The sequence below is a fragment of the Castanea sativa genome, chromosome 5, assembly GCF_040712315.1.
Source record: "Castanea sativa cultivar Marrone di Chiusa Pesio chromosome 5, ASM4071231v1".
Taxonomy (NCBI): Eukaryota; Viridiplantae; Streptophyta; class Magnoliopsida; order Fagales; family Fagaceae; genus Castanea; species Castanea sativa.
In genome coordinates, this window is record NC_134017.1 from 52,603,320 (window position 1) to 52,617,631 (window position 14,312).

General features: G+C 34.1%; 1 protein-coding gene across 1 annotated transcript; it reads left to right on the forward strand.

Moving 5' to 3' along the window:
* The first annotated feature begins 2,783 nt into the window (after positions 1–2,783).
* On the forward strand, positions 2,784–10,429 carry LOC142636788 (two-pore potassium channel 3-like). The gene is made up of 3 exons (XM_075811085.1): positions 2,784–4,054; positions 9,723–9,983; positions 10,079–10,429. The coding sequence occupies exons 1-2, from the start codon at positions 2,919–2,921 to the stop codon at positions 9,868–9,870; spliced, it is 1,284 nt and encodes a 427-aa protein (XP_075667200.1). The 5' UTR covers positions 2,784–2,918; the 3' UTR covers positions 9,871–9,983; positions 10,079–10,429.
* Positions 10,430–14,312: the final 3,883 nt, after the last annotated feature.

Genomic DNA, 14,312 nt, shown 5'->3' on the forward strand with positions numbered 1-14,312 from the left:
TCTTAAAGCTAGATTGAATGTAGCAATCTAATGCAGCTCAAACGAGATAGAAACTACTTATATATAATTTTTTTTTTTTGTGATAATGAAATATAAAATACTTGGAAGACATATGATCTATTTGGTACTGTACTTTTTATTATCAGATGGTAGTGTTCATATTAATTGTCAACAGCTAATTATTTTCGTATTAGACGGAAAAGTATGGGGAAAAAAAAATCAGCTTCCCTATAATCTAATTTTTTTGCTAATATATGCATTATATTTTTTGTTTTCTTTTTTGGTTTTCCTTGTAGTATCTTTTTTTGGTTTGGTTTGGGTTCCTTATATGAGTAAGCCTTTTTCTTTATGTATTTTTTTATATAAAAAAAAATTAGAAGATGTCCCTTTCTTTCCCCCTACTTGATAATTCCTAACAAACGTATATGATATGTTGTACCCAAAATTATAATAAGTCTTATTTGGTTGGTTGGTAAGAATCTTATTTGATTAGTTGGTAAGAATGGGCCAAAGTTTGGATCAAGTGCTTCTGTGGACTAGACCTTTTGAAATGTGGATATTGTAGTAAGTGTTTGACACGTGTCTGTATTTCAACAAGTCCGGTACACATAAGCATTTAATTTATAAGCTAATTTTTGTAAGTATTTAAAGTGAAATTCAAGGAAATTATCAATATTACATAGGTTGTTTGGTTGATAAATATCTAAGATTTTAAAAATGTAAAATATCTCAATTACCATATTTTATTGGATTCTAAACTACTCTTATAAAATTTTGAACCTTGAATTTTGTGCTTGAAATACCATAAGGTACTGATGGGAAATGATCTCATCTATTTAAATCCTCTAATTTCCTTCTACCTTTAGGTCAGCGATTACTGATATTTATTTAATCTTTAAATATCATATATTTTACATCTAAATAAAAATGAAAAAGAAATAAAGTACTATAAGAGATTTTATTACGTAATGAAAATGAAATAAATTATGGGAGGAGATCTTATCACGTTTCACTCAACTGACTCAAGACAAAAAAAATCTCAACAATTCTAAAATCAAAATTTTAGGATCTTCTCAATATAATAGTAAGAATTACCCACGTCACCCATAAATTCATTTCTTTTACTAAAATTAAAATACCACTCAAACTCTTGGGTGTGTTTAAATACAGCATATTTTGTTAAAAATTAAAAACTTATTATTGAAAATAATAAAAAAATAATTTTTGAGTTACCGTTCATTGCTAAAAATACTGTTCAGCATTGTAACTTTGCCGTTATAGACTGTTGATGTCCCGTAAACAATACAAAAGGTGCTGAATTTTTCACTCTTCTTTTACTTTGTCTTTTTCCCATAAAAAAAAGCTCCGTTTTGGCATTCACGTTTGCACCAATATGTTGCTCATGGGTTGACAAAATTTGCTAGATTATCTTATAATGAAACTGTGTGGTTGGAGGAAGATACTCCACCAGCACTCAGGGCCGGCCTAACAAAATTTGGGGCCTAAGGCGGAAATTTTATATAAGACATTTTTATATATAAACATTAATTAAATAAATATATATAATACTAATTAAATTAAGACTAATTTGATGTAAATACAGAAATTGATGAATAATAATAATTAAACTAAGGTTAGTTTCATACAGAGGATTTAATATCATAGTTGAACCATAAATTTAAGCAAAAAGGACTAGTTTTTTTTATAAAAAAAATTTACTTTAACTTGGATATATAACTATGCATAGTTAAGTACAGTTGTAACCTAAATTTTAATTTATATATTCTTTTTAAGAGAAAGAGATAGATAAATATTATTTGGTGCGTGACTTTGTATGATATTAGTTTACAAAAATTAAGATCTCAAACTATTAGAGGAGATTAGTCATCATTGATGATCTATCATATTTGCAGCATTTTTTTTGAAACATTTTAGGGTTTCAATTGGTTTTAATTTCTATTGGTCTCCTATTTTGGAAGCCTTGTTAGAAATGAAAAAGAAAAATACTAAAGATACTGCAAAATGTTCACAATATAATGTGATAATGACTGTAATTGATGAAATTTAACAACTTAATTTATTTGTGTTTGAATTAATTTTTTATGTGATTGGTGACATGTTAGTTAAATTTAAATTTAAACCTATAGTAAAATTTGTGGTATCTTTAATATCACTTTAAAAAAACGTACTAATTATTTAAAAAATGTTATATTTTTATAAAATTTTGAACCCTCACAAATAAAAATGGGGCCTTTTTTTAGTAGGAAATTTTTATTTTTGGTTATGGGGCCTTAGGCCTAGGCCTAAGTTGCCTAGGCCTTGAGCCGGCACTGCCAGCACTTAATACGCTGTATTTGGATTATAGTATTCTGCGTTAATGAAATTCATTCGGTTCCCGTTTCTCCAAAAAAAAAAAAAAAATCCAGCATTTTCTTTTTTCCAATTATTGGCCAAACATGTCCAATCTGTGACGCAAGTCACGCAACGAGAAAGTACGTTTCCTTTTTCGACTCTACATTTTCTACCAAGCACACCACAAAACAAAGCGCGTTCCCCCAAGTATATACATACGTCTCTCCCTTTCTCTCTCTCTCTCTCTGCACCACATACTGAATCCATTAACACTTGTCTCTCTCTCTCTCTCAAACTCTCAACGTCCCTCGCCACCTTCCTTGGCTTCACAGTTAGTTCACAGTCACACACTCACACAAACCATTAAACACAAAGACCAACACAAACAAAAACAAACGGACCGAATCGTACTCTCAGCACCAACAAAAAAAACCAACAACAACCACCCTTTTTTCTCAAAACTCTTTGTTTGTGTTGTTTCATTCATTCCATATATATAAAAAAAACATCCTTAAATAGTTTTTTTTTTTTTTTTCCTTAAACCAAAACAAAATTTTGAGACCCATATGGAGAAAGAGCCTCTGCTTTCTTATCTAAGCCCAAGAAAAAAACATCAATCAATACCACCGCCATTATTAGCACCACTCCCAGAAAACAACGAGATCTCTATCCCTTTAACGCCTTCTGAGCTCAAAGACCGTCTCATCTTTGGACCCTTTTCCTCTTCTCCACAAGAAGCTTCACCTATAGTCGATGCCTTGACCCTTTCTCTCGGTTCTCCAAGACCTTCTTCTTCGTCCATTTCTATATTTGACCCTTCAACCCCACAAGCTCATGACACGCCTCAATCCCAACAAGCTTGGCTTCTTGACCCCAATTATCCATGGACCAAAACCAATCTTCACCGATCCAAAACTGCACCGGCTATGGCTGTTCTCAACGATTTTACCCACCCATCTGTGCCTAGACCTCAATTTGGTTCTCAATCTGTTGTGGGTCAAGCTTGTATTCTTCTAATTTTGTATCTGTCATTAGGGGTGGTTATTTATTGGTTTAATAGGGACAATTTCTCTGCTAATGAGACACACCCTGTTGTAGATGCTTTGTATTTTTGTATTGTCACAATGTGTACCATTGGTTATGGTGATATTACGCCCAAAACTACAACAACCAAGTTGTTCTCCATATTGTTTGTGTTGGTGGGGTTTGGTTTTATTGATATATTGCTGAGTGGGATGGTCAGCTATGTGCTTGATTTGCAGGAGAATTATTTGTTGAGGACTATGAAGAGTAAGGGTGGGAAAGAAGCCGGGAGGTCTTATATTGTTGATGTGAAGAAAGGGAGGATGAGGATTAGGATGAAGGTGGGATTGGCATTGGGGGTTGTGGTTCTTTGTATTGGAATTGGGGTGGCTGTAATGCATTTTGTGGAGAAGCTGGGGTGGGTGGATTCGTTTTATCTTTCAGTTATGTCGGTTACCACAGTTGGGTACGGTGACCGGGCTTTTGAGTCCTTGACTGGTCGTGTTTTTGCTTCCATTTGGTTGCTGGTTTCGACACTCGCGGTTGCTCGAGCATTTTTGTACTTGGCCGAGGCAAGAGTTGATAAGCGGCATAGGAGGATGGCAAAGTGGGTTCTTGGTCAGGACATGACTGTCTCTGAGTTTCTTGCTGCTGACATTGACAACAATGGCTTTGTGAGGTATATATTGGCCTTGAGTCAATTGCTTGCATTTTTATTTTAATAATTATTTTGTGGTTTATGCATCTCCATTTTATTGTATTATGTAATGATAGATAAGCTCAAATGCGAGATATTGAAAGTAAGAAAATAATAAATGCAACCTATGTTTATTACTTCAAGAATGTAATAGATAACAAGTGAACTTCATTTATATGAAAACTTAAATGTCAAATAATCGTTTATTTCTTCATAGAAACTTAGGAATTGGGAATAATTGTTTATGAAATGTGAGTACTAGGTCCTTAATTTAGAAATGCTACATAATTATACTCTGTAGATTTATGAATTTGCTAGAAAAACCATTTGATTGCACAACTACTGTACTTTTATTTATTATGTCAAGTTTTAATGTCAAGTACTGTACTTTACATTTTAAAAATCGTATAGTTCATAACAATTTCTTTTTATTGATAAAAATATATCAATAGGAGGGGAACCTAAGTGCAGAGGAAGTATGCAAATGAGTACCCTAAAGAACTATAAGTTGAATTTACTCATAATATAGTAAAAGAGATCTACAAAAGAATGAGAAGCAACATTTCTAAATGCTATGTACCGCTAAGAAAAAAATTTGTAGTAATAAGAATTTTGGCTCAATAGTAGATAACTCAACGCAGTTTCTCTCTTTCTCTCTCTCTCCCCAAACTATCCACACAAGGCAAAGATGTGTCATGAATGTGTTAGTTCCATGAGAATTCCCACCCCCCTAATATTTGTCCAAGAAAACCGAAGCGTAGGCTTTTAAGTGTGTTGTTATGTGTGTGTAATTTTTTTAAAAAATATCATTATGAAAATAATAATATTATTAGTTGACCCCGAAAAAATTAGGACTAGGGCTTTGTTGTATTATGACAATGGTCTTTTCTTATTTTTGGGAGATTTGTAAGTTTTTGCACATATAACAAGAGTAAGTTTTTGTTGCACAATGAGAAAACTGTGGAAGTGTTGCAATCACCATGGCTCTAGCATGTTTTTTTTTTTTTGATAGGTAATAAGACTTTTATTAAAAAATTGAATATCACGTTCACGATGGTGAACACTCTGAACAAGAAACAGATACAATATAATCAAGAACTAAAGGAAATAGAAACTAAAAAATCAGATAAAGAAATACAATTTGTACACCCCCAAATACAAGCCCAAAGAAATAGAGTACCAAAGAGGCGAGATTTTAGATGATCTAATGTTCTCTCCTTGTCCTCAAAAGTGTGGGTATTGCCTTCTTGCCAAACTAACCACATTAAACATGTCTGGACCATATTCCAAATGGTTGAACGATGTTTTCCAAACCAATTTCTCCACATAAAGAAAAAAGAGCTGATTGACCTTGGCATTACCCATTGGATCCCAAACACTGCAAAAGCTTCGCACCATAAGGCGTGAGAAAATTTTCATAGAAGAAGAAGGTGATCTACTGATTCTCCATCATCGCAGCATAAACAACACCTATTAGCCAGAAATCGACCTCTCTTGACAAAATTGTCAATGGTGAGTATCCCATCATTAGCTGCTGTCCATAAGAAAAAAGACACCCATTTAGGCACATTTGCACACCAAATGCCCTCCTCAGGAAATTCATCAGTGTGCGGACCAGATAACAACTTATAAAAGGAGCGCACATCAAATACCCTAGACCTAGTCAATCTCCAAACTAGGTGATCATCCCCCACCCCTTGGCATATAGGAATAAATAAGCTCAAAAAAAGAATAAACAATGTCTACCTCCCAATCTTGAGGACCATGACGGAAAAGTAATTTCCAGCTCCTTCTACCTCCGTCAAAAGTAGATATTACCAAGTCAGAGACCCATGCTTCTTTAGATAGAGAGCAAGCAAACATAGCAAGAAAAAGTTCCTTCAAAGGAATAGGCCCACACCAAGGACCATGGCAAAAACTAACACGGCAACCCTCCCCCACAGTATACAAAATTTGACTAAAGAACTTCTCTGTTCCTTCCGTAATACTCCTTCATATCCCACACCCATGAGAACCTCTAGTGCACCAGCCTCCTCTCCCCTCACCATATTTGGCTGCTATAACCTGATGCCATAATCTGTTACTTTCTTTCCCAAAACGCCACAACCACTTCCCAAGTAAGGCCTTGTTTTATATGATATGATAAAGATGCAACTCATGTTGGCAGTGCATCAACCATTTTATTGTATAAATGTATTGTACTAATGGTTGCACATGACTATAAGGCCTAACTAATTTTTAAGTTTACATGAAATATATTCTGAAATTTCTGATTCCTTTTGATATGAGTTATTGTTCTGTAAGAACCCCTCATTTTACTTTTAACATACATGTTTAACAATGTTCTCTGAGTGACTTAATGAAGTCCTATAATCTTCAGCTTTAACAGATTGTGAGGACTTTCTGTGTGAAGTAATGACGACTTATATTTTATGTTGCGAGACTCACTCCCCCTTGCACCCCAAAAAAAAAAAAAAATTGAAGATGGTTGGATTTTTAATGTTATTTTTGGCTCTCTTGGGCTTTGGAATGAAGGTTTAGGTGAATTTCTCTTGCTTTTGTGATTCTAGTAAATTGTGATATAACTTTAATTAGAGGCCCTCTATATGCATTACCTTTGTAAGTGAGAACATAAAATATTCCCAAAATATATAAATTATATCTAAATTAAATATTAATTATTTAATTTTTGTGTCCTAGTTTTTCAAGAATTTCCGTGTCACCATGTCCCTTGCTGTGTCCATGGTTCTTAGGTCCATTGAGTGCATTGTAACTTACCAATAATAAAAAGTTACGTTTGTCAAAGAACTTGAAATTATGTTGGACTTGTTGAATGCCTCCATCAAATGATGATCATTGCATTCAACCATCTGGTTCTACCAATAATTAAATCTGGTTAGAAATACCATACACTTTCATAAATCATTTATTGTATTTGGTTTATCAAGATCATAATAGGGTTGTCTGTTAAAGTGGAAGGAGTTTAGGGCTTTAGTTTGATCAGAATTAACATAAAATGAGGTTTGGAAGCAAAATGTTTAAACTATAGAAGAAACCAGTTGTGGAGTTTTCTGGCAGCCACAATGACAAGGGTTTTAAGTTTGGTTTTGGTGGGCTAATTGATGGCAAAAGGTCAAGGAGACCTTTGGGGGTTCTAGGGCTTGGAAGTGTGTGAGAGTGAGATAAGCCAGGATTTTGACCAATGACAATTTGAGGAAGGGTTGGCTTATTATTATTGATTGGTATTGTACATGTAAAAGGGTGGGGGAGACCGTAAATCATCTACTCTTGCATTACCCAATAGCCGGAGAGTTGTGGAGTATGGTGTACACACTTTTTGGGGTATCTTGGGTTATGCCTAAGGAGGTTGCGGAGCTTCTAGTTATCTGGCCAGGAAAATTCAGAAAACATAAGAATGGGGTGATTTGGACGTGGTCCCCACTGTTTGATGTGGGCATTTGGAGGGAGAGGAATGCTCAGATTTTTGAAGGAACCGAAAGAGTGATTCATGAGCTGAAGATGACATTTTTACAAACTTTGCTTGGGTGGACAAATGCATCGGGCGTCTTCCTGTTTTCTTGCTTGACTGATCTGCTCGATAGATGTATCTTAAGTTCTTTCTAGTTTCTGCTTGTTCTTTCATTGTCCTTAGTACACGTCCTGTGTGCTTTGGTTTATTTTGTTGTTTTGTACTGTCCTCTTTTTCTATCAATGAAGCTTATTTACTTATAAAAAAGGTTGTGAGATAAGCCTTTGGTATGGGGTTGTAAAGAGGTAAGAAAAGGGCATAACTTGGGCTTGGTCTAAGGGTATGAGCAGTAATCTGAGACAGAAACAATGTTCTTTTGTTGTTTTGAGTTATTAAGGACTAGTTTTTTATGGTGGAAAGGTTTGGGTTATCAAATTAGGATTTATCAAGGTTAAAGAAGTCATGGTGGGATCTGGTTCCTGGATTAAGAGGGTGATGAAAATGCAGAAAATTACAGGGAAGAGTAGGAATTAGGAAAGAAAAGAGAGAGAAAAATGCAGCCAGATAACAATGCCTTCAAGTTCAAAAGTACTTAAGATCTCAGCAATTAAACTGAAATGATATTTTGTGGGGGGGGGGGGGGGGGTTACTCAAAGATTTATTGGTTTACAACCTAGCTTTATCCTAGTAGGTATTGGGCTTCAACATTTTAAAACTTTGAACAATAGACCAAGCTGACAGAGCAAGAACTTCTTTCTGCAACTACTGCCCGCTTCCATCAATTATTGAAATAGAAAATTACCCTTGACTAAATAAATGTGGCTAAGTATGCTTTCATCTTTTCCTAAAAGAAGAAAAGGCGATCCAAAAGGTTTAAGATTACATGGTGATTTTGAATGCAATGCTGTGAATGCCAGAGTTTTTGTATTTGTACTTGTGGTGTTGTGACTTGATGCCTAGAAGATGAAATCCGCAGGTGCATCACATTCCTGGACCTTGGTGATTTTAATGGACTTGATTGATTGTGACTGCCACTTATTATTGCTATTAAAGAGATTTGATTACTACTTGATTTTTTTTCTCCATATAATGTTGTAATTTCATTATGAAGGCTTTTTTTTCCATGTCTGATGTAATTTAAAAACCATATTTTAAAGGGTCCAAAATTCACTAATGTAGGAAATTAATCATGGATTAATGATATTTTGGTTGGAAGTTTTCTAATAATGCTTTGAGCTGATTCAAAGAAAGCCTGGGTGCTGATTCTTGGGTTCTGTCATTATCCATGCTTGGTGGTGAATCCTAGGTTCTATTTTTCTGTTTTTAATTACTTGGTGCTAATTCCCAACAAACCTTATATGCTATTTCTGAGGTCCGATCTGTTTGTTTTTTTCTTCTTCTGCTTCCCTAAGACAACTCTCCCTGTTTGATTTTATTGTCCTGCATGAGATTATCTACCTAGATTTGTGCACCAAAGACAAGGCAAATGGTTGATTATTGTTGCTTCTGTGCATTTAATGTTTATTTCCTCTTTGTTTAGTTTTCCTTATGAAAATCACAGCCGTGGTTATTGTTGCTTCTGTGGTCTATGATTTTACTTACCCAAAAGCAGAAAAGGGGATCTCTCGTGAAATCTAGTGGGATCTCTCTTGAAATCTAGTGATAAGAGTGATGTTCAAGTTTTTTCTGTGCTAAGGAATAACATGGCAAGTTTTTTTGGGTTAATTTTTTTATAAGTAGTTTGTTTTGTTTGGTTAATAGTAGCACAGTAGCTTCTGATTATACTAAAAAGGTGGGATGTAATGTGGCATCCTGCTGATGATAAAGAATCCAATACCTTGCTTTCTATTTTGTGGCCGTTTGTCATCTATCCTCACATATTTTGACTTGAATGCAGATGTCTTTAGTAATACAACAGTGATAAAAGCCCCAGATGTATCATCTTCATTGTGATTGAGTTTTTCTGTTCTTGTAGAAAGTAGCTATATTATTTGCTTGATCAGCTTGTACTTGCTACTTCACTCATTTTTCTTTGTCTTGGTCCCTGATATTAACGTTGATTTTCTTTCTTTCTTATTCTCAATGATTTTTTGTAGTCTTCATTTATCTTGAGTTAGAAGCCAACCCAAGCAGTTAGGTTGAGTCTTTGTTGAGAAATTTTTTCTGGTTTTATATATGCAGTAAATCAGAATACGTCATATACAAGCTCAAGGAGATGGGAAAGGTATCAGAGAAGGACATTATGCAGATCTGTGACAAATTTGATAGGCTAGACACTGGAAACTGTGGAAAGATAACTCTTGCTGATCTTATGGAGAACCATCATTGATATAAAAGTACCCTTGGTAAGATTCTTATTATAATGCTACAGAAAGGCAGAAGAAAATCCTTCTTGTTATTGTAAGTTGATGAAGGTGCTACTATGTATTCAAGTTCCATAAGGTAATTTATGAACTTAATTTCCTTATCAGTTGTTCCTCATTTGTATTTAAATTCTGATCTTCCAATTGAATGGCTATATCGTTTTTTTTTACTAGTGGGAGTTCTCGGTATCGATTTGAGTTTGTTCAACAAGAACAGTGGATGAAGCGTGATTAATACGAGTGCATCACAAACACCATCTTTCATGGTTTTATTGCTCACTCAATTGTACAAATCAATTAGAGACAGTGATGGTCACTGCATCATTGAACTTGCCCTTGCCCATCATGATGTGCTGTAGATAAGGGGTTTGGACATGTGGAACAATTTTGCTGCTTGAAGCTATTTTCAACTTCGTACAAAGTTATGTTAGGACTACTTTTTCAAAGGTCTGTATTTATTCTTTGCGAAAACCTGATGATAAAAGATTATGATCAATCATTATAAAGTTTATTATTGGTTCTATATTTTGCTTTTGAGCTCCTCTCTCTCTCTCTCTCACATTGGGTGTTCACTGTGGTCAGATCTAGTTGATTGTTGTAAATACAAACAGTACTTTTATTTTAAAATTACATGTTTCGGCCATCGGCCAAACTTATAGGTCAATTTCTTTTCTGTTTTATATGGACCATATGAGTTTGTTCATCAATAAGTTTTATAATGAAGGTACATATCTACATCCCTTTGGAAATGACGGTTTCATTGTGATGATGCAGCATTTGAAGTATCTCACCCTAACTCTCTGTGCACCAACTGATTGAGTTCCATTGAACCCATAGTTTGTCATTCCATTTTTTCCTTGTAAACTGTGTGCCCTAATATGCTATGATATATAAAAAGTTGGAAGCATTGCATTGTTAATCATATTTCCCGGGTAGGCTTTGGGATTTCAGAGTCTTGTAATTCAAATTTATTTTGCTTCTTAGATCTTCTTTCTTCTTCTTCTTCTTCTTTTCTTTCGTTTTTTGTTTTTTGTTTTTTTTTTGTTTTTGTTTTTGGGATTGAGAGAATGATCTGGGTTTTTTTGGTAGGATCGCAATGTCAGTGGTTGTTACTAGTAATAGAAGGTGAAAATGATTTGACCTAAATTGCATCAACACGAGTACGGATATGGAAGTATGACAATTTTTGAAAAATAAGGGTACGACATGGCTTGGGTACGACAATTAAATAATTAATTAAATTTTATATTCAAGCATATTTTTTAATATTTTTAGACATGAAATACGTTTATGTCTAGAAAATAAATTAAAAGAGAGAAAAGAGGTCAAATTAAATTAAAAGAGAGAAAAGAGGTCTGGAGAATGAAAAGTAAGAGTAAAAAAGAGAGCTTTTTAAATTAAAATTACACGTAAGAAATAGGAATAAAATAATGTTATAAAATTTAAAAGTAGAAATAAAACTTAGTGACATAGGGTACTAATGGGCAATTGTTGTAGTGGCTGGAAGGTCCATGCACTTATATTATATTTTATTATTTATTTGTGGTTTTAAAAAGCTGAAGTCTGATGTACTTCTTATTAAACATTAGTAGTTGCCAACTCAAACCCCACTAATGTTGCTAAAAGACAAAATTGAGTTATATAAAAAAAGAAAAAAAAGCCAGGCATCTTGTTTTTAACGAAACCAAGTCTTCTACACCAGAAAGAAAACAAAGGGGACGGAGGCTCTTGCCTAACACCTAGAAAAATTGTTCAAAATGAGCGATTAGTTGATAGAGGCGCTTGCCTCACTAAAGGCGCCTCGCCTCAGTGACCTTGAGGCACTTTTAGGTCGCCTAGCCTCGCCTGAGTTCCTAGGTGCTTGCCTGAAAGGCCTTTGACTACACTGTGTCCATTTGTTAAAATCTGTGAATTTTTGTTTTTGTTTTTATTTATTTTTTAATTGCTGGCGTGTCCATGCCGGGTCAGAGAAGCAAAAAAAAGAGAGACACCACTTGGGCACCAGAGTCCAGCAAGTCTTACCGGTATTGGTGTTTGGCACGTGTCGGACATTGGTGCTTTGCCAAAAATGGCGTGTTGGTGCAACCTAAGATTTGACCTCCGTTAATGGTACTACCTGATTTAAAAAAAAAAAAAAAAATTTACCGTAGATATGATAGAATTTGAACTTACAGTGTTTGGATGATTGTTCTTTATCATCATGCCAAAATGGTAATGGTTTTTTTTTTTTTTGGGTAAGCAAAATTTTAATCCCTGAGTTGATTGCTTTTTTGGTTTTCATAGCTCTTGAAAGTTAGTGATCATTCTTTTTCTTGAAAGTTAGTGATCATTCTCTTTCTATCTTGCATGTGATACTTGTTGAGTTAGTATTTACTATTTAGCAATGTTTTTGTGTCAACTTAGATCATGTGAGAGTTTCATCCAATTTATAGCACTGTTGGATGGCTGTGCTTTTTGAAATGAGAAGGGACCATGTTGTGTTTAGATGAAAGGATATCTTATAAGGCTCTCACAATATATAGGATTCACACGTGAAGTGATCATCTCACCAACTTGGGTCTTTTATTATTATTAATACATTTTGACTGCAATGTTACTCGGCCACTAAAGTGATCCCTTTACTTTTGAATTCTTCACTCAAAAGTAGGCTTTGAACTAAATAAAAATTTTATTGACTTTTGAGTGTGTTTAAAAGTACAGCATCTTATCTTGATATTTTTTTGTGATGGAGATCTTATTTTCATTCTCAGTATTACGTGCCCAATCGTTTGGATTTCTTAAATGAACTCGTTTTAGAGTGGGAGGTTTGTTTAAGATCTATTTATTTTGCTGAAATTGAAAACTTTTTGTTGAAAGTACTGTAAATAAAGGTAAAAGTTAGCTGAAATAGTACAGTGAGACCCATGATGAATAGTACTAAAAAAAAAGCAATGAGACCCATGAATAGAAGTACAAATAAGCTGAATAGTAAAATAAGTTAGTAAAAATAATTTGTACCAAACACACCCTTAGTATTCAGTATCGTTCAATCTTAACTAGCTTAAATAAACACCTCCCCCTTTTGGAGATGAGAATGACTTCCTTTGATTCGAAACTCCCAAGTTCTTTGTTGTCCAGTAGAAAGACGTGCCTTGGTTGGGCCTACTGATGGGCTGAGCCTAATTATATGAACTTTTTTTAAACATCAGAATGGATTGCCTGTTTGGGCTACTTTTTATTTTTTTTTATTTTATAAAATTTAAATAAACCGGGTTAGTCGTTGATAATTATCGCACATTCTGAATATGTGCCTCTATTAAACTACTGAAATTTCTAGAATGAAACATTTAGGACCTAAAATTTTTGGTCTCTATTGCTATTTGGGCCTCTATTGAAGAATTCACTATGTCAACAATCAAACATTAGGACACATTGGTTTTTGAAGTCTGCTAAGTTGAAAACCCTTAAATAGGGTAAGCTAGATAAAAGTTTAAAGGGAAAAAAGAAAAAAAGAACTATGCTATAGGCCACGTCCTTCAGAGGGAGAAAGATTTTGAAAGAAGAGAAATGCATGATGATGGACGTAAACTTTTAGCACCTACAGCAAAGGTCAACAAGCATTAAATATTACACAAGTATTCTAAAAAAAACTATACAAGTTACACATACATGTTATGGAAAAATTTCAACAAGCAACCTCAATACCTATCAATGATTGGGTAAAACTTAATACAACATTTTAAGACCTAAGGTTCTCAAATAAATTCAATCATATGATTATATTCATCAATAACATACATGATTGAATTTAATTGTTTTTGACAAAAATAACTCTATTTGCATTGCATTGGTTAGTGCAGTGACACTGTAGTGTAGTCATGTTGTGAAATTTAATTGGGGACCTCAGGAATAACACTTAAGAAATTGTACAAATTTTAACCTTAATGATTTAGTATTCTAATCTAAGTTAAGCAAAAAGAAAGTAATAAATAACCTACTAAAACACAAATTACAGACCTACAAGACTAAGAAGATAGATGGATTAGTTGGATTTTTATAAATTAAACATACGAGCTTACCTTCCTTGCTTCTCCTTCCCACGAAATATAAGAAGGGGTTTCCCTTTTCATTTCTAAATGTGTGAGTTGGGCTGGATTTATTGTTTCGGGAAAATAAAAAAGGACTGTCAGTTCTGATCGATTTCTTCAGTTCCTTGAAGGCTTGAACTCCTCTAGTTTCAGGTAATTCAAGGATATAAATCATGTATTACTTACAAAGATTGATTCGATGCTTATAATTGGGAAAAATATTATATGCAGTGAAGTTCTAAAGAGCACATACAAGGTCAGATGGATTGGTTAGGGTGGTCTTGAAGTGTCAATGCATCACCAATTTGGAAGGGAATTGAGACTTTGTAAGATCTCCATTA

Coding starts and splice junctions, on each gene's coding strand:
- LOC142636788 (XM_075811085.1), top strand. CDS start 2,919: ATGGAGAAAGAGCCTCTGCTTTCTTATCTAAGCCCAAGAAAAAAACAT. Junction 4,055..9,722: donor GACAACAATGGCTTTGTGAG/GTATATATTGGC, acceptor TTATATATGCAG/TAAATCAGAATACGTCATAT.